Here is a 20964-nt window from a genome sequence, read left to right as displayed (position 1 = left end):
GTGCACACCGATCCCTGAAGCCAGGAGAGCAAGGGATAGCCCCGCAAAGCCTCCTGAGTGAAGAGGGCTTTGTGTTGCTTTCTTATTTCTTGTCCCCCCCCCCCCCTAAAAACTAGGTGCGTCTTATAGAGCGAAAAACATGGTATATAGCCTTTCCCCAATACCTTTGTATTACAGCTTATGTGCACTGATAACAATGACAGTGGATAACAGTCAACACATAATTGGATGATTTCTGTAAAGAATTATGCAGAAAGGAAAACATTTAACTCTACAATGATTTTTTTTCTCAAAGGGGTATGTGACTCTCTGTTAGTAGATTACATAATCGTGGCGGATTGTATTCTCTGATCCCACATGGTGGTTTTGTTTTATAGGACTTTTGTGCCGTTAATTGATTGGTGCTTTATGGGATGTATAGCATCATCACCCAAAGGACTTTGGTTATGGGTCTACTAATAAATCTAATAAATAAATAATATGTATAATGTATAAGCCAAGCATGATTCCAGTGCCACAATCATTTCAACCATTCTGTGCATTATGGTGAGACAAATTTGCATTTACCGAAGTTGCATCCAGATAACTAGTTTATTGAACATCCACCCTAATTTGTTTGTACAAAGATTGCAGGGAATAAGCACACCTGTTTATGGAGAGTGCATTCTTACTTGTTTCCCCAAAGGTTATATGATGTTGCATACAAATGCCAAATCTATAAAAAGCATGGCCTTTAATACTGAGAGTCTTTCCTAATGACTTTTTTCATTGCTCAGTAGTATACATGCATTTGTTTCTCATCTGATGTAGTTACACCTTTCTCTAAGGTAGTGCTTTGCTGCAGGTAAATTGAATTTTACCAGCCAAAGTGGTAATGTGAAAAAGGCTCATTCCACACACAGAGCATTTTTGATACAGAGTGCTATGTGGAATGTGGCTGCACAATTTTTATTAGCAAGTATTGGATAGCGACTATGACAACACTGAATGATTATTGGCCCCAAGTGTTGTTGTTTTTTTAAATAGTGTGTATTTTATAGTCATCTACAGCCCAAAACCTCAGTTTTGTGCCAGTCCAATGCAAGAGTGTTCATAGGGTCTTTCAAAATACAAATTAAAATTCAGAACAAAACCTGGTAAACTCCATTAAAGCTATTGGTATAGCAGTGTTCCATTACAGTGGTACCTCGGGTTACAGATGTTTCAGGTTACAGACTCCGCTAACCCAAAAATAGTACCTTGGGTTAAGAACTTTGCTTTAGGATGAGAACAGAAATCATGTGGCAGCAGTGGGAGGCCCCATTAGCTAAAGTGGTACCTCAGATTAAGAACAGTTTCAGGTTAAGAACAGACGTCCGGAACGAATTAAGTTCTTAACCCGAGGTATCACTGTACTTTGATATCCCTTCCCCTACCCTTTAATTCTAGGCTGCAGTTCAGAATTTCACTCCCTTTAAAAATACATCAAATCTTATTTTCCCCCACCCCTTGTAGCAAGGCTACATAACTCAATTTGCACAGTGACAAGAAACTGATGCTTTTCCTAGATAAGGACTTGTGTTAGCCTATCCATATCAATATATATCTCTGTAGGTGACTGTGGTTCTTTGGGATTCCCACCCATTTCTTTCAGCTGGGGTCTTGTCTCAAAAGCATGATGAAATTCACCTCTCTTTAACTTCAAATAAATAAATGCCATCCTCCTGTTTTAAAGGAATATTATTTGAAAGCAGATTGTGTTCTAAGCATTTCTGCTCCCACTCAGGTTAACTGCCTCTGTAACCACCCATTAAGAGTTCTGCACTCCTGTTTTACAAATGGGAATTGTAGCTGCATACAATGCAGTATTATCTTGTGCCCCAGGAAGGCAGAGAATGAGCTCAAAAACATCGGGGCGGCTTCTCAAAGAACATTTATTCACAAGGAGACCTTTTAATTTCCCCCATCCCCTCGCTCCTAACGTAAGATCTATTTATGGCAGGATGACATCTACAGCACTATGTTCTTTGCAGCCATGGCTCCTCTGAAAAATTAATACTGTACGCAAATTCAGCTTTAAATATTAACATGGACTGTGGGAAAATATAGGTCCCCGTACTAAGAGCTGAAGAATTTCAAGCTGCTTGCTGTTGCACAACAGCATTACAGGAGTACGTTATTTTGGTGAACGGGTGCCGATTACTGGGTCTGGGCGGGTGCTTTAATTAAAACATTAGGCCTTTCAAGTCAGCTATGTTTTAACCATTTCTATGCTTTGTGGCCCAGACTAAAAATGTTAATTCAGGATTTGGGCCTTTGTCCTCTGCCAGTGGCTTGCTTTAAAATATGGCTTGAAATTTAACTGGGTGGCATCTAGTTCCACAGGCCCACTCTGGTGCTAAAACGTCATCCCAGACAAGAGGAGAGAGGGCAAGGCATGGCAGCGACATTATGCAAGGAACTGGCCTTCACAGGAAGCACCTCCACATTGCTACTGGAGATTCAAAAAACAGTGGCAGCTGCATTCTTGGTCAATTAGAAACATTATAAGTTGAGTTGACACTGCAACCCACTGATCCTAAAGTCTGGGAGCCATTAGATCCTAGCATCTGAATGATGTGATGGTAGTGTTTAGCACACTGGATTTAGAGTGGGAAGATTTCAGTTGAAATCCCCACAAAACTCACTGGGTGACTTTGGACCAATAAGTATATCTGAATCTTAATATACCTCAAAGGGTTGTGATGATAAAGAAGGAAAGGCCGTGCAAACTGGCCTGTGTGAAGGAATGGCAAGATACAAATGCATAGCTGTCAACTTACAGATTTGAAAATAAGTGACCAGCAGCCTTGAAAATAAGGGACCTGCAGCCAAAATAAGGGACCTGCAACCTCACCTGTTCCAGGCACTCCAGTCTTCCTGTCCTCCTGCAGTCTGGTTAAACTCATGCTGGTAGCTTTGAGAACACTGTCTAACCAACTTTGTAACCAGAGGTTCAACTGAATAGAATCTGAATCACATGCACCACAAGGCCTATGCAGCCTCAACTTAAGATGGCTCCCCGGCCTGGCTTTGCACTGCAAAGTTTGCAGCAGCACGTGCAACAAAATGGCGTCCAGCATTCAAAAAAACCCTCAGCTTGCATTAACTAGCCACACACAAGGCATACAAGCTCCACCCCCCAGTCGTTCTTAGACTTCTTATTGGGTGAGGGGTTTTGTTTGTTCATAAGGACAAGATAAAGCGACTTAATAACAATAACAATAATAATAATAATGATGTATCCGGGCCGTAACAGGATATGTAGTCTGTGTAGGATGACGTGAGGAAGAAGCATTTATTTTGGAGTGTGAAAGCAATTGTACACATAATGAAACAGTAGACTGAGGTGGTAGAATTCTAGATGGTACTACTGTACTTTGTACTCATGAGGTGATTGTAGCTCCTACCCATACATGAGATCAGAGGATTTATTGCTTATCAAAGAGCCTTCTTGGTAAGAACACCTCAGTTATGTAACACCCTCCACTCCGAGGTTCAACAGGTGGTGTCAACATCCATCTTTTGGGGCTGGCTGGGGAACTTCCTTCTTTTGCCAGGTCCTCTGAATATGTATGTATAGGGCCAGCACAGCGAGATAGTTTTGCTCTACAACTGATTATTTTGACTGTTTAAACTGCATCTTCTCTTTTGTTGCATTCTGTTTTGTTTTTACCTGCCCCGACATCATCTGGTGAAGGGTGGCATCATCTGTGATGAAGTGTGGCATATACCTTTTATAAATAAAACAATAATACATACTTTGACAAAACAGCTCAATCCTTTCTTTGACCTAGTTCAGCCTTTCCCAACCTTGGGCCCGCATATGTTATTGAACTACAGCTCCCAGCATCCTTAGTGAGAAGGGCCAGCAGTCAGGGATGATGGGAGTTGTAGTCCCAACAACATCTAGTGACCCAAGGTTTGGAAAGGCTGCTATAGTTAATTATATACGTGTGTGTGTGTCTCTCTAGGTGGAGAAAGACCTCCCCACCCTCCAAAATCCTACCACCTCAATCTTTGTAATCTGTAATGTATAAAATGGCCCTGACGGGCCTGCATTTTCAAGGATTTGTAGGATCACTCAGGAATATTCTCTGCCTCAGTTCATGACCATTACGACCATTCTCAATTTATACTTTCTCCACATTAAATATCACTATACACCCTTCCCAACTAGTGCAGGGGAAGATCTGCCCCCCTTTTCCATTTGCCTCTGTCGGTCCCTATGGCCTTGCAACGAGACTCGTAGGAAACTCCATTCTTTATATGCAGTATTTATTGATTACCGGTAAATGTACCACGCTTTATGCCAGCGTGTGAACCTGCTTTCTATCTAAACTTGACCCGTTCTCCCCTTGCTTAGCCAAGCAGCGCAGGTCAGCGTTTGAGAACCTGCTCAAAAGCGCAGAGAGCGCGCGCGCGTTTCGCAGGAGGGCGGGGAGCCCGTGGCCGTAATTTGGCGGAGCTGCGCGTGTGAACGGGAAGGGCTGCTCCTGCCCGCCCGTGTGGATTGGGCAAATGTGCGTGCGCGCGCGCAGCCCTGCCGGCTCGAGCGAAGGGCGTGTAGTTTAGCAGTGTGTGTGTGTGCGCGCGCGCGTGTGAGCTCACCCGGGTCACACTTGGCTGCACGTGCGGCAGCGACGCCCCTTCTTCGCCCATTGCGCGCGCCAAGCCATGCCACCTGGGCGAGCGCTGCCCGGCGGCTCCCTCTTCTCCCTTCCCCCCCGCCTCGCTCCTTCCCCGCCGCTTGCTGCAGTGTTGGGGGGAGGGCAGATCTGGAGCAAGATGGCGTTGCTGTGGCTGCTGCTGCTGCTTCTCCCAGGGTCAGCACTGGAACAGCTCCTTCCTTTGCATTCCCACTAGCACCGGCAGCTGCCCTGGTGTTCTGCAGCCGCTCTGCAGCCTCCTCTCCTGCCCTGGCGGTTATCGCTGCAGCCAGTGATCTCTTTCCCCCCACCTCCTCGACGCTCCAGCTTTCTCTTGTTTTGGTGCAAAGCTTTTCCCCCTGTGTGGCAGCCGGAGAGGGGGGTGGGGGTGGGGTGGAGAGTGCGCGACTACATCTCCTCTCACTCCTTTTGCAAGACACTCACTAGGCTGTACCCATTCTTTGGAGGACGGCACCGAGCCAGGTGCAATTTTATTTTGTTTTTTTTGCAGGCAGCTTCTCTTAGCATCTGTTTTGGCTTGATTTTGCAACGCCGAACGCCGGGGCCGTTGCGATTAAAAACAGCAGCCTCAAATTATAAAGAAAAGAAATAGATATATAGCTAAGCAACTCGCTTATGCTACCACTTGCGACTGTGGCCGTTGCAACCCGAACCCCCTTCATCTTCCCATGGAGGATGTAATCAGCTAAAAAATACCTGAAGGCGACGCACTGGGATAATAACATGGAGGAAGAGGAGGAGCTGCAGCATTGAATTCCCTGGCTGTGCTATCAAGAGGAAAGGAGATGGTGATTTTTTTAAATGTGGCACCGGCGCAACTTCTGGAGTTGCCAGAGCTTTCAGCCCCCTCCCCTCATCCCACCGCCTCACCTGCCTAGTGTCTGCCGCTTCTGTCATTTAATTTTTTGATCCACCCCCCCTTTCTCTCTTCTCTGCACCCCCTACAACCCCCCCCCTTTTCTGCTTTGCCATGGGAATGGTGGCAAATCTCTTGGCTATTGTCATGTCGGCTTCATTTTTCAACCCCAGCTTTGCCTTCAGTTCGCACTTCGACCCCGGTAAGTTGGCTTTATTTCTGTAAAAAAAAAAAAAAAAGTAATGAATTCTCAATTTTCCTTTCCCTTCCTCTCTCTATCTCTCTCTCTCTCTCCCCTCCCCCTCAAATCGCCTTTGATTTTCCTCTCCTTGCCTCCCACTTCAGCTACAGATTTATTTCCCCTTGCAGGCAATTATCCTCTACCTGCCACCCCCCCCCCCGCACTTCTTGCGTTGTTTAACCCTTTGCTGAATCTGAGCCATTTTATCAGGCCGCTGGTGGGAAAGGTGGCAGTTAAATCAAGCAAGGAAACAAAACAACAGTACCCCAGTCCCCTGTTCCCACACACTGCTTTTTGCCTTGGGTTGTGATTTTTAGAAAGGCTCCTCAGGAACAGATTCTTCCTGCAAAAGTTGCATCACCATTTATCAACTGTTCGGTTCCCCCTCCCCTTCCATCATTTTGGAAATTAGGGGTATGTGAGATAATTTGACATTTAAAGTGCAGTTCATACTAGTATATGTGACATCTTCTGAGGGCATACCTTGCATGCAAACAAGGTATTTATGGTGGTGGCCACTCTTTAAAACATGACTTGTTTGGGGTGTGAGTGATTGAGGTTTTGAATTTCGTGCCTGTAAGTTCCCTTTAATTGCAGGAGAGATGGAATTTTATGTGGCTTATAACCCTTGCAGGCCTTTTGCTCTGCGTTCTTGTGAAGGTTGTATTGCGTAAAGTCGAGCAAAAGTGGGGTGAGGGAACCTTGTTGCCTTGCTGGGCCTTTCTCTGTGCTGGGTGTCAGTCTTGAATTGAAACTTCCCTTTGCTAGAGGTGATTGATTTTTTGACCCTGTTCAGCCATAAACCTTTTGGCTGGGTAATTGCTAGTCCTTGATTTGTGGGTGAGCATGTTGACTCTGCAAAGTCAGAATTGTTGTATCCCAGAGGGACTTGCATCTTCTGGTGACAGGTTTCACTGCTTTCCTCAGCCAGGAATCCTGAAAGGTAGAAACCTAATCTCTACATCGGCATCCCAATTTGCTCCTGAAGTGCTTTTGCATCCATTGTCTTCCTGGTGCCTTTTGCTTTTATCGTCTGAAATAGCTTCTAATTCTCACGGGTCCCTCTTCCCTCCACATGAAACTGCCACCTCATCTCTTTCCACTAATTTGTGTGCCCCTAGTCCTTATCTGCCACGCTGGTGGAAGATTGACTCAGTCGCCTATGAATGAAACATGAATTTGTTTTCAGTCCCTCCAAATGTCACTTTTATGTTCTCCACTGGATTTCTCATGTGAAAACAAACTGCCGTGTTCTGCCCTGATAATATGATCTTGGCACAGCTTTCTGGATTCCACTGCAGTTGCTACCTGGCAGGCCTGGAATGATGTCTTGGGCTCTGTAATGGCTTGAGTTTTCTCAAAAGGCATCTGTCCGATGAAAAACATGCAGAGGGATAGAGGATAGCACAAACAAACCAAACTCTGCCCTCGCTGATAAATAAATTTATTCGGGTCCTGTCCTTTGCCTTATACAGTCTCCAGCAAAAATTGGTAAAATGCTGTTCAGCCAAATTTCAGTTTGTGCATATAGGAACTTGCAACTCCGTCATGTAGGCATTAGGGAATCATATGTTATATAAGTAGCTATTTTGCAGCTTTTGTGTTAAATCTCAAGTGCATGCCCCAAATAAAAATGGACCTGTTTCCTTAGTTATGTATGTTTCTGTTGCAGTGTGTGAGCTGACCTTGCATTTCACCAATTTGGCCGCAGATGGAGGTTGATAAACAGAGAGGGATGCAATTACTTTGCTTTCATCTTCTAGGTGTTCATGTGGAAGGATTACCCAAATTTTCACAAAGGCTTTTGCAAGATCTCTTTCCTAAAAGCAGCATAGAAAGACGGTGTTGATCAGTGCAAATGAATGTATACTTTGGGTGGTGCTGGGTAGAATCATGCAATGCCTAAATAGTGTTAGCTTTTATCACTCATGAAAAAAGGTAATGACATAGTTTGTAAATAGCACCCTGGAACCATCAGCTCAGTCTGTTTAGCCACTAAAATAGCAAACATGGCTAGAGAGTGTTAGGAAAAGAATAAGAAATAATACCAAAAGGATCAGAATGTCTTAATATCAATCATTTGATGTATTATGTGTTTACTTCTTGAGTGATGCATGGTACTTTGGGTGCTTGTCTTTTAAAATACACGATGGACTTGGACATGGATACTAGTTACAGATGTTACATGGCACATATTCAGTATGTTGAAGGGTGTAAGAAAAATTCTCACCCTCTTTTTGTAGGGTCCCTTCCATCTTAGAAGAGAGATAGTGAAGATAGAATAAGTAGTGTTGGTTGAAGAAAAGTGTATAGGGAACGTTTGTTTGATTTTACATAATGCTAAAGCTAAAGAAAACTCAGAAGTAACACCAAAACATTAAACAAATCTTACAAAAATAGGTCTGTGTTAGCGTTGTGCAGCTCTCTCCCACTAGAAGTGGTAAATTGCCAGCTGATCCTCTGTGGCCACAATTTGGTGGACTGATCTTACACTGACCGTGCACCAATGTGTAGCTGACCTCCATGATCTGCAGTGTGTCCTGGGTTGCTTGCAACATTGGTTATGAACTACTCTGCAGCTGTGCCATGGGATCTGCATCATATTGTTGATGCAACCAATCATTTCCCAACTTATGCATAGCTTTGTGAACAATGTTATCCCTGGGCCATCCCATAGTACGTGATTTTGATTTCAGAGGCATATAGTGTAAGTGTATGGGACAGGATATTGGATAGCATGGACTTTCTCTCTTCTCAATGAAGTTTTGGATGGGGAAATAGATAGATGGGTTATGGTCATATTCAGCGCCCGACTGATTGCCACATATTTGTGTTTTTTGGCGGTCAGATTGACTAATGACTTCTTGTTTGTTGTTATGTTTTTCCTGTGCCTCAATGTACGTGACTTGGATCGCTTGCTTGAGTCTTAAGGAGAGGTTTGCTCTCGGGTTGTAGCAAAGTGTGTTAAGGTTACATGAATTGATCTGGGAACAAGGGAGACAGAGTTGCTTCGTATAAGAGCAAGGGGATTGGAATAGGTGGCCTTTTATAGTTCGGTTCCTGTTCTCCTTCAGAGCTGTGGCTCTGTACCGATGAGCCTGTGGTCATCCAGCTGTTGGACTCACAACGGCCATCCGCCCCAGCCATTATGACTAGTGATCAGGGCCACAGGTTCCCCATTCCTGCTCTTTATATTGTGCATTGCTATATTATTGATCCGCTTATCGTTGATCATACAATGGGGGTGGCAATCAGCGAAGCCTTGCTGGTGCTTGCAGCTGTTTCTCTACAATTCCTCTCCACATTTTCCACTGATATTAGTTCTTATAAAAGGCTGAGTATGGAAGATAGGGGTTTGCCTAAGGCCACCTACTGGGTTCATAGCTGTGAAGAGATTTGATCAGGGGCCTTCCTGCCATATAGCTCACAGTCTTTGCCAGCTCTCAGACAGCAGAGGATTGTGAACTAATGAAACACAGCAATGCAGAAAGATTTTTAGCAGAGAGTCAAGGAATTAATAATTGCTTAAGTTATTAACCAGTGGTAAGCAGCTGGAAATTGGATCCACACAATCATCCCCCCCCCCCCCAATGAGCAAGGTTTTGTTTTTACATTTGTCTCGTGGTTGAGATGCACATGGAAACCTGTCTTGTGAATGCTTCAACACATGTGGTCAGCACACGTTTACCGGGCTTCAGAAAACAAGCTGGCCAAAGCAGCCAGCAAATAGACTGCTTGATGCTGCATTCAAAAGATTGGTAAACATATGGTTCATTTGCAAGCTGACCGGTGGTGCATGGGTGTGGGAGGGAGGGGTAGGAAATTGATACGTGAATCTATTCCAGAAGTAGATGGCAAGGAATGGTGTGCACGTACTCTTATCAGAGCAATAACTTCAAGTCAGCATTAGACTCCCATAGTGTATTAGCTCAGGCATAGGCAAACCCGGCCCTCCAGACATTTTGGGACTACAACTCCCATCATCCCTAGCTAACACGACCAGTGGTCAGGGATGATGGGAGTTGTAGTCCCAAAACAAATGGAGGGCCGAGTTTGCCTATACCTGTATTAGCTTGTACACTGGCCTGTGTCTTTCAAGTTGAAGCCAGTATTGGGGATTTGCTTTGTTGAGCACTGGTAGAGCTGCATGTCGCAGTAGAGTTCCCACTGTCAGTCTTCGGAGCCCCCTTGTCCTTCCTGTTTCTCCTATTTGTTGTCACTCACAGATAATGTACCCTGAATAAGTGAGCAAATGAAGGAACAACAGCATTCGCTCACTTTGTTCTCTTTCATCCTTATGAACTGTGGGATTAAGGAAAGTGTATAGGTCAGGAGGAGGTGGGACCATTCAAGGAGGGGAGAGAATCTTGTCACCCCAAAGACCTAGAGCAGGTGCTCATATCAGCCCTTGCAAATGCAGAGATAATCGTTGCAGGTACATTTATTTGGAGCAGGACAAAGGACCTGTGCTTGCTAAATGGTATCCTGCGCCCCTCAACTGAGACAAGGGGAGGAAGAGGTGTGCTGAGCATGGGAATGATGAGCATGAAGGGACCTCAATGACAGCTTATAGGCATTTACCTAGTGTCCTTTGGGGAAGAAATGGCTCTGCTTGGAATGCTTCTGGCTTGTCTGGAGCTGATAAGACCCAAATGTTCAGTAGTGATACAGTAGGTGGAGCAAAGAGGGGAAACATTTTGCTGGCACTATGATTGCCTCCCCAGGATCCTGCCTGCCTTACTTCAATGATATTCCTCTTTATGAATGTGCTGGCCAATTTTCTGACCCACCAGGAGCCCAGAGACAGAGAGGGAGGGATGTGCATCTATGACATGGGTAGGAAACTTAGGGTTTGGGGTACAGATAATAATAATAATATAATAAATTTTATTTATACCCCGCCCTCCCCAGCCAAGACCGGGCTCAGGGCGGCTAACAACCAATAATATAAACAATTTGATTAAAATACAACTTAAAATACAACATTAAAACACTAAGATGCAGCCTCTTCACAGGAGGAGAAAGGAAAAAAGAAAGAGGGGGAGGGAACCAAATTGATTCTAAGCCAAAGGCCAGGCAGAACAACTCTGTCTTACAGACCCTGCGGAAAGAAATCAGATCCTGCAGGGTCCTGGTCTCATGAGACAGAGTGTTCCACCAGGCCGGAGCCAGTGTTGAAAAGGCCCTGGCTCTGGTTGAGGCTAATCTGACTTCCTTAGGGCCCGGGACCTCTAGGGTGTTGCTATTTATGGACCTTAAGGTCCTCCATGGGGCATACCAGGAGAGGCAGTCCCATAGGTACAAGGGTCCTAGGCCGTGAAGGGCTTTAAAAGTCAAAACCAGCACCTTAAATCTGATCCTGTACTCCGCCGGGAGCCAGATGCAGCCTCTCTGCTCTGTGGGACTCTCCTCAGGCCACAACTCCCCCCCAGGGCACTGAATCTGATCTGCACCCTTCTGAAGTATTTTGTCTCTTTCCCTGAATGCCTGGCACCCATCAAACCACCCGCACTCCCATTTTTTCACGCAAGAAAAAGTGCCTGGCTCTTGAGGCTAGTTTGTTGTGTTCATCCTCTCTCCATTGCACCTTTTCTCCAAGGTACTCAAGATGCTCATGATTGTGGGTGAGAAATGTTGGCTAGAGTGGCCACCAAGAGCACAAAGATGAAGCACCAGGTAGCTGTGGTTCAGATCTTGATGGTTCGTTGGGTGCCTGCTGAAAGGTCTCCTTAGACTTTCCATGTTCTGCTGCAGCAATTGTAATGGTGGCTGCCATAGTCTGAAACCCTGGTCAGGCTCTCCTCAACAGATAATAGGGAGGGCAAGATGTATCCCAGTACAAGGGGGTGAGACAAATGAAAAAAGAATCCTATGGTGAGAGTGGCATTTTGTTTTGCAACTTATATGTAGCATTGTTCTGTATTGTTCTGTATAGCTGCCATAAATCAGTCAACATGAAAAGAAGGAGGCCACTAATTTTTGGCAGGTAAAATGACTGGTATCATACGCTAAACCAGGCTTCCTCAACCTCGGCCCTCCGATGTTTTGGGACTACAACCCCCATCATCCCTAGCTAGCAGGACCAGTTGTCAGGGATGGTGGGAATTGTAGTCTCAAAACATCTGGAGGGCTGAGGTTGAGGAAGCGTGTTGTAGAAGGTTTTCCATCCAGCCTTTTGGGGTCTTGTGGAGGAATTATATGACTTCTCACATATATTCTTTTCTTAAGTCATATGTTATAGTAGGATTATGTTTCAAATAGTATGCATGTGCATGTTAGGAGAGAGGTGTTGCTTTGCCTTCCTGAAAGTGAAATGATACTTCCTTCCTTGGGCTCCAAGAGCCAGTATGGTGTAGTGGTTAAGAGCGGTAGATTCGTAATCTGGGGAACCGGGTTCGTGTCTCTGCTCCTCCACATGCAGCTGCTGGGTGACCTTGGGCCAGTCACACTTCTCTGAAGTCTCTCAGCCCCACTCACCTCACAGAGTGTTTGTTGTGGGGGAGGAAGGGAAAGGAGAATGTTAGCCGCTTTGAGACTCCTTCGGGTAGTGATAAAGCGGGATATCAAATCCAAACTCCTCTTCTTCTTCTTCTTCTTCTTCTTCTTCTTCTTCTTCTTCTTCTTCTTCCATCTCTGCCTAGGGCTGTCATGCCAAGCAGTGAACTGTCCACCTCCTATTTTGCTGTGGTCAGATGTTGTCAGATGTTTCATGAAGTTACTGTGTCAGTAGAAACTTTTTGTTTCATTATACAGTGGTACCTCGGGTTACAGACGCTTCAGGTTACATACGCTTCAGGTTACAGACTCCACTAACCCAGAAACAGTACCTTGGGTTAAGAACTTTGCTTCAGGATGAGAACAGAAATTGCGCGGCGGCAGCTAGAGGCCCCATTAGCTAAATTGGTGCTTCAGGTTAAGAACAGTTCCAGGTTAAGAACGGACCTCCAAAACGAATTAAGTTCTTAACCAGAGGTACCACTGTCGTGTCATTAACGAAAACAAGAGTGAGGGCTGCTTGGCCTTAGCCCGTTAGTAGTGGGCAAAGATGGATGAATCTGTCCATTTTAATTTCTCCCTCTTTCTCATTTTTTCTAGTCTTAAATTCAGTTCTCCATATTTCTGCAGCAATGTGCACTTATGAGAAAAAAATAATCCTCATGAAAATTCATAACCATTTTAGTGTGAATTTCTCCTACTAAACACATTTTTGTATGCACTTTCGTCTAATATGCACATTTGGTATGGAGTTTTGACTGATATACAGATCTTTACAAGCAATTTCCCCTAATGTAATTCATTTGTGTATGTTACTTCCACTAATTATATGCATCTGTATGCACACTTTCCCATAATTATATGCATTTTTGTCCAGATTGTTTTGTTGGAGAACCTTGTTGCAAAAATTTGGAGCTGTGTGAATTTTTGAAGGATGCTGTTTTAGTTCATATATTAGTTCAAGGTGTGCAAATTAGGTAGTTTTGCATTAAAATGCAAATAAAACAAAATTGCTTCTCCAAGTTTGCCTAGCTGAGGTAAATTTAGCAACATACCAGAGCTTCTCTTATTGGCCACCTGCTTATACCTGCAGGCACCTCACCTCTGAACAGTAGCTAGTGGTAAAGGATACTGATTGTGAACACCCATGACCCCTCCTTGCTTGCAAAGAGTACCCCTTCTGTGATGAATCTAATACTGATGATGCTTGAAGAATGGGTCACTCCGCTAGTTACTTGGCACAAATGCTGTTAAAAACTGAACTCTTTTTAAAAATAACAATTGCTCTTACTATATTTTATTTCCATTAACTGTCCCTCATGTGAAAAGCTAAAAAGGCAACAGTAATTTTTTTGCATTTATAGAAATCCTTTCCTAGCATTATTAAAAGTTAAAATGATCAGTTGCACTTCTTTGAAAAGTTAAATTAATTGTTGCACAAAAACAGTTAATTTGTTTCTGTAATTATCAAAAGTATTAAACCTGTTGTCGATTAAAGTATTTTTGCTGTTACTGTTCTAATAACAACTAAGCAGCAACAACAATAAAATGAGGATGACTGGGCAATCCTAAAAATGCTTGACTGTTATATCACAATATTTGATCACTCAGTTGGCCAAGTTTCTTTTGCCCGGCTTAGGCCATCTCTGTTTTCTTTTCATTCTCATTCAATCTGTGCTTTGTTAATAAAAAATAAATAAATCTCAGAGCATTCCCTGTTGGTTGATTTATGCCTGGAGCACTCCGTGTGTATTCCTGAGCCAAATGCCTTTTGCATTTCCATTGGAATTTGGCTACCTCCAGAAATGGCGATGACATTAGCATGGCTTAATTTGCGAGTGAGACTTGGTAATTCACATCTCAGACTCAGGAATGTGTGACAGTTTAGTAGCAGGCAGATCATTTTCATTGTCAGCAAACTGACGATAGTCTTGAAAGTGGATGGTGCGGAAGAATGAGTCCCAGGCGCTGGCTCTGAGCTGAGTATCTCCTGGTTCTGACTACTTGACTGGCAGGAGGTTTATGAAGTGCATAAAAATGGGACTCCTGTTCATACCTTTGAACTGTTTGAGGGGTGGCTGAAAATTTCTCAGTCAAAACCCAACTTCATTCTGCTTAGATTGAGGTATTTTCAGCCATCTCTTGCACATAGCTTGTTCCCAGGGGCCTTGCTGGGATTAGCTGATAAGGGATTCCATGATGCATGATATAAAATAAAACACCTCTCCCAAAAGATGCTAAGCTGGGCCAAAGAGAGAAGAGTTGGGTTGTAGGAATGGTTTCGTACAGGCACTGAGTTGGCTTTGCTTATTGGAGTTCCCTTTGGTGTTTGTCTCCATCTTTGGTTTCTGGGTTTTTTTTTTGCAGTAGCTCTTTAGACCTGAGTACTCAGCTTACATTTGTTTGGAACTTGTACTTGTTGAACCTTTGTGGAGCTGGGTGCCTGTTTTCCTGAAAGTGGAGATGTTTTCTGTCTAGCATCTCCACCATCCTGGTGCAGTTTGTGTATGGTTACACCCCTTTGTGGAGAAGTTTATAGGCCACCTGCAAGGCAGAGTTATAAGATAACTAGCTGGGAGCAGGTAGATGGAATGAGTTCCAAAAGGCCAGAAAGAAAGCAAACATGGTACTCCCCCCCCCAAGGAAAAGTACTAAGAACAATACAGCAATTATAAATACTGTATGTACCTTGGTTTGAATGGCTGGTAGGTTTCTGGAAAAATGAATAAAACAATCAAATTGTGAAGACTTAGCTTGAAAACATGGGAAGGGGAAGGTAAAAGCTAATGTGGTTCTACTAAGAACAAGTCTACAAACCCACATTTTGAAGGACAGGACTAGAATTCAAAACTCCCTTCCCCCCGGGTACAGATACTTCCCCCCAGGATTGCCACATTTTCTGACATTAGTGGTTGGTTTGAAATTTTTTGATAGAGAACTGCAGTCAAAATAAATGGATCTTGCCCATATGTATTTTTCATTTGTTTATGGTTGTCTTGAGGACAGAGCCCAGGTGTCAGGAAAGATACGGAGCTACCACTGTTACTTTGGGGAGGGAACATTGCTCAACACAGAGGAGTTCTCAGGTTCAGTTCCTGGCATTTCCAGTTCAAAAGGATCACAGGTAGGCAGAACCCCCAACTTAGGACCCTGGCCAGAGTATGCAGAACTAGGGTAGAAGGATAAATTGTGTGACTCTGATATAAGGGTCTTCCCCTTCCCCTTCCCCCTCCCCCTTAATGTTTTCTATTACCTGTCTATGTAGGCTAATGGTTCCTTAAGACTCAGGAGGAAGGAGAAATTTGATTCAGTTTGGCTGGGAACTGCAGCACAAGGGGCATTGCTAGAATACTAGCCCTGTACTTGGTGCTTTGAGTTGTGAAAAACGTTAGGGCTACCAAAGCACTTATTTCTCACCTCCCCATCAGCTGACACATTCAGTGCAGAATTGAACCCCACCCTCCTGCCCATCTGCTGATGTCATGAGTAGTGTCAGCTGACTGAGGGGTGGGTGCTGTTTTGGAAAAATGGCCTTATGGGTCAAATTGGACCCCTCTGGCAGGTCAGGATTAGGCTGCAAGCTTCCCACTCCTGGGGTAAATCATGAAGGGCTTTTGCCATAGTGGAACCATAAGCAACTGCCTGGCACTGACACCAGCTTATTTATTTTGTTTATATTCCATGGTGTAATTGACAGTGACATCCATAGGTTTTGCACATAGTCTGTATCCAGGCACTAGCCAAGCCTAGACCTGCCAAGCTTCAGCAAGGTTGCTGCATTATGTGCCCCATGACTAGACTGAGAATTCCAGAATGTTGCTGATCCCTTTTGAAAGTAGGGCTCAAAGACAGCTGTTTGTCAGTGGCTTAAAGACCTCTTGGGATCAGCCACACTCCAGAGTTTCTGATCAAGAGCTTGGCTCTGGAGTGTATCTGATTCCAGATGAAAGCAGGGCTTGAAAACAGCACCAACCAAGTTGGTTGGCTGGAATCTTGCTTTGCAGTAAGTCTTGAACTCAAGCCATGCTGCAGAGCGAAAACGGTCCACCTGACAGCATGGGGATATAGGTGACTGATAGGTGGCCAGCCCCACCCACCTGTCAAAGTGACCCACTAGCGATGGAGGATCTTGGGATCTGGCCCACCAGCTAGATCCTGTCCCTCACCCTGCCTCCATCCATGCATACACTCAACAAGAGCTGGTATTTCTGTCCCCGTCTACATCAGGGAAACTGTCCCAAGCAAGGAGAAGAGCAGAATTGAATGTGTTGATGATGGCTGTTCTTGTTTGCTCATGGATCCAGCATCTTAAAGCTGAGAATCTGATTTGGCTTAGGGCTCTATAAATAACTTTCTTTGGTCATTGCTTCCTCGTTCCTCCTAGGCCCTAGGGGGGAGGTAGGAGTTGGAACATTAGGGCATCAATAAGGCATTGATTAAGTCAGGAAAGGTTTGGAGCAACGTGGCTGATAAGTGACAGGTAGCTGCTATTGCTACATCAACCGTTTACCTTAAATAGGTTATTTATAGGCAGGGCTTGGATATGGGCCAAAAATAGTTGGCAACCTTTGTGTGTGCTGTAGGACAGTATGTGCTCTTAATGCAGCAGTGTTTTTCTGTCTATAAAATTGTTCCAGGTTGGTTGGATGGATGGTTGTGGAGCGAAGCGGCAGAGAACGTTTCATGTCACTGTTATTGGCTTCTCTGCATATGGCACGGGGAAGAAACATATAGCAAGTCCCAGAACTATTACTTCATCAGAAATGCAACCTTGCTTTAAAAGCACAGTGTGAGTGAGTTGCTTGTTGTGAGCATTTTTTAGTGCCACGGGTACTAAACAAAGGCTGAAATATTGATTTTGTTGGAAGAATGTGAACCATGTGTTCTGAGTGTTTGGATGCAAAAATATATTTTCTTATTGGAATACCAGTGGGAGGGAGTTTGAGGACTTCTGGTTTGAATCTGCCCAGCACAAGTGTGATAGAGAGGTGTTTGAATGCCCTTTTGTACTCCTTCATGTAAGGGAAAGAATGATGAGAGCGTAGATTCCCCGCCCTGACATTTTCAATGTGTGGTTAGGGGCTGGAGTAGGAATTCTAAGCTGCATTAGTGATTGTGAATTGAGGGTGGTGCTTTGTTCTGTACAGCTCCAGAGACTGCATAGCAATGCCATGTTCACATGAATAATTGCTGCAGCTTAACAAACTCTTAATGTGTTTTGCCTTGAACCTACATGCATTTTCTTGAAATTAAGTCCCATTGATTTCAGTAGAGCTAACTTCCAAATCAATGTGTTTTGGCACATATGCACTTAGGCGCATAAATCGCCCACTTTCTTTGTTATCACTGAGACTGCATTCGTATGAAAAGATTTGCAGACTGCGTTAGGTATTCCAAAAGGGTTATTCAGAAAGATTACTTTGCAGAGTTCATGTGTTCATTATTCACAGGAACACATTTTCCACAAGGAGGACCATATTTGCAGAAGTCATGTTTGTCAGCTGACTCCAGAGTGTATCTCTCTTCTACTTTTCAGAGGGGGAGATGCTTCTTTTCTTTTTGGTGAAACACAGGACGCCTTAGAAGGAGTAGAGCAGGTTTGGTTCTGGTAACATCATTTATGTAAACCACACTGTTTGTGAAATAAGGTACTGTCATGAGTCTACTACTGTCATGATTTGCGCAAAACAGCCCAGATCAGTTATAGAATTGTTGCTTGGCAGAAGGCTCTTATTCACGGGTGTCAAACACAAGGGCCGCGGGCCGAATCCGGCCCGCCAGACCTCGTCATGTGGCCCGTGTAGCCACCTCCGGCTGCCAGCCTTCACCTTTTATTCTTGCTTTTTTTTTTTTTTTGACACAAGAAAGCCACCTCTTCAGCGCATGCGCGGCAGCCTACAAGCCAGAGAACGTCTGTCCTCTAGCGGCGCTGGCCGTTCTACACAGGAAACCTCCACTTTACACATAGTCCTACAGATACAACCAGTCCTTTGAGGGTGACCAAACTGCTGATGCGGTCCCCGATGAATTTGAGTTTGACACCCCTGCTCTTATTTGTACCTTGATGACTTGACGGATATCATAAACATGCAGTAGGCAGAGTTGGCCAATCCCAGGTCCTATTATGTCTCAGAGCCATTTAGGAGCTACTTGGTGAGCACGAGATCCCTTCTTACCAAGGGTCTTGGGCAGACGGAGTCTCTTGAATTCCAAGGCAAAGCACAATGAAATTTAGAGCAAAAACATTTAATTCAAAAGAAACAAGCAGAATAGAAAACCAAATAAAATAAGAATGCAGAAAAGCAATTTCTACTATTCTTGAGCTAATCGCTATTCCACAGAGGAGGCAAAACAATTTGGAGCATGTTTACTTTAATTTACAGTGTCAGAAAAATCAGTTTTCTGTGTAGAAACACAAAACCCCTGACACATATCCAGTGAGAGCAGTCCCAAGGATGTTCATCTTTTATATTACCACTGAGAGCCCATTGTAATCCACAGAAGTAATTGCCAAGCCTTTTGATGTGGAAATAATATTTCCCATTTCCCTTATTCCATCTGCATTCTTTCCTAACAACACTTGAGTTAGATGCAAGGGCATGTTCCATCCAAAGTTAAGGACTGTTAACTCCTATTGATTTCAATAACAGTGTTCAGCACAGACATGAGTTTCTCCCATTGAAACAAACAGGATCTAAAAGCGCTTGACCGTGGCTTGATTATGTGGCAAGTGTTAACCAAACCCATTCTTGCTGGATCTCTATATTAGTATTGACTGTTGAGAGTTATGTGATGTCTGTCTGGATCTTACTTGTTTTCTTGGTGAAATATTTTTGAGTTACACTTCTGTTGTTATTGTGCTTCACTTTCAACTGAAAAAAGAAAAAAAGACTCATAAATTGTAAATCACAGAGTGGTGTGACCACATTTGTCTGGTACCGCAAAGATAAAAAAAGAATCTTGTGCTCTCATTTTTTAGTGTGTTTTAGATCTTTGGCGCCAGTTTCCCCTGTGCTGGGTTTCGGCTGTTTTTATTCTGATTTTATTATGGTTCTCATGGTTTTATGTCGGTTATATTGCTATTTTTAAATATATGTATCATATTATTTGATTGTGTTTTTGCATTTTATTGATTCATAACTTCCGAAGCCACCCAGGGAACTTTGTTGATACATAAATAATATTTATTGTGGAGTAAGCTTTTGTGGAGTAAGCTTTTAAGGGACGCGGGTGGCGCTGTGGGTAAAACCTCAGCGCCTAGGACTTGCCAATCACATGGTCGGCGGTTCGAATCCCCGCGGCAAGGTGAGCTCCCGTCTTTCGGTCCCAGCTCCTGCCCACCTAGCAGTTCGAAAGCACCCTCAAGTGCAAGTAGATAAATAGGTACCGCTTTCTAGCGAGAAGGTAAACGGCGTTTCCGTGTGCTGTGCTGGTGCTGGCTTGCCAGTTGCAGCTTCATCACGCTGGCCACGTGACCCGGAAGTGACTTTGGACAGTGCTGGCCCCCCGGCCTCTTAAGTGAGATGGGCGCACAACCCTAGAGTCGGACACGACTGGCCCGTGTGGGCAGGGGTACCTTTACCTTTACCTTTTTAAGCTTTTGTGGATTCATTAAGTGAGAGTGTTATAAATGCTCATAATATTGTAACATTCAAGATCTTTTTCAGCAGCAGACATAGATTAACAAAAGGAGAATTTTAGCAGAAATACATAAATGTCTTTAGAGAATATCAAACAGTATTTTTCAGCAAATGGAAACACAGGTTTAGCATTTCAATGGCACAGTAGCAGCTTGAGTTCCAAGGGGGATTAAGATATGTATACAGTTAAACACTTGTCACTGATACCTTTTCTTTAAAGAGAAATTGCTTCCTTCTCAATGAAAGAAGTATAGGGGTTAACATGTGCTAAGGGTTTGATAAAATGAAATAACTATAAGAAGGGGAATGAAAGTAGGAGGAACCAGCAGTGATATGTACTAATTTTAAAGAGCCCCTCTTTAAAAATAAATACTTGTGTTAACTGCTTATTCATGAGAATTCTGTTAGAATATCTTCCTTAGAGAGCATTACTGATCCTTTGCTAGGAAACAGAGCAGAAGAGAGTTCTGGGTCATCCTCCTTCACTGAACATGCATTTCCTTAAGAGGGAAAAAATGGGACAAGAACTTCTGGTTGTAAAGAATATTTGAACAGTACTGTACTGAAGGAAGATGACTGTAGCAGAGTACAATACAGCTGTTGTTTGATCCTGGCCAATCAGTTTTAGACAGCCAAATATCCTACCTCTGATAATAGCATCGCCCTAATGTTTCAGATGGAACGCGGGTGGCGCTGTGGTCTAAACCACAGAGCCTAGGGCTTGCCGATCAGAAGGTCAGCAGTTCGAATCCCTGTGACGGAGTGAGCTCCTATTGTTCGGTCCCAGCTTCTGCCCACCTAGCAGTTCGAAAGCATGCCAGTGCAAGTAGATAAATGGGTACCGCTCCAGCGGGAAGGTAAACGGTGTTTCCGTGCACTGCTCTGGTTCACAAGAAGTGGCTTTGTCATGCTGGCCACATGACCCGGAAAAACTGTCTGCTGACAAATGCCAGCTCCCTCGGCCAGTAAAGCGAGATGAGTGCCACAACACCAGAGTCGTCCGCGACTGGACTTAACAGTCAGAGGTACCTTTACCTTTAATGT

At 44.0% G+C, this 20964-nt stretch overlaps 1 protein-coding gene across 5 annotated transcripts in view; it reads left to right on the top strand.

The window, feature by feature from the left end:
• Window positions 1-4792: 4792 nt before the first annotated feature.
• AATK (apoptosis associated tyrosine kinase) overlaps window positions 4793-20964 on the top strand; it is an 85237-nt gene continuing 69065 nt past the window's right edge. For 3 of the 5 annotated variants that reach the window (XM_083427273.1, XM_083427271.1, XM_083427270.1), the window contains exon 1: window positions 4835-5746. In XM_083427273.1, the coding sequence (XP_083283399.1) occupies window positions 5659-5746 (88 nt within the window). In that variant the 5' untranslated portion in view covers window positions 4835-5658. Of the gene's footprint in view, window positions 5747-20964 lie in introns of all 5 variants that reach the window. The other 2 variants (XM_083427272.1, XM_083427274.1) reach the window with 2 other exon arrangements.

Source organism: Podarcis tiliguerta (assembly GCF_965153285.1).
Source record: "Podarcis tiliguerta genome assembly, chromosome: 2".
NCBI lineage: Eukaryota > Metazoa > Chordata > Lepidosauria > Squamata > Lacertidae > Podarcis > Podarcis tiliguerta.
Note: the sequence above shows the minus strand (reverse complement) of the source record. Positions and strands in the feature narration are given on the sequence as shown.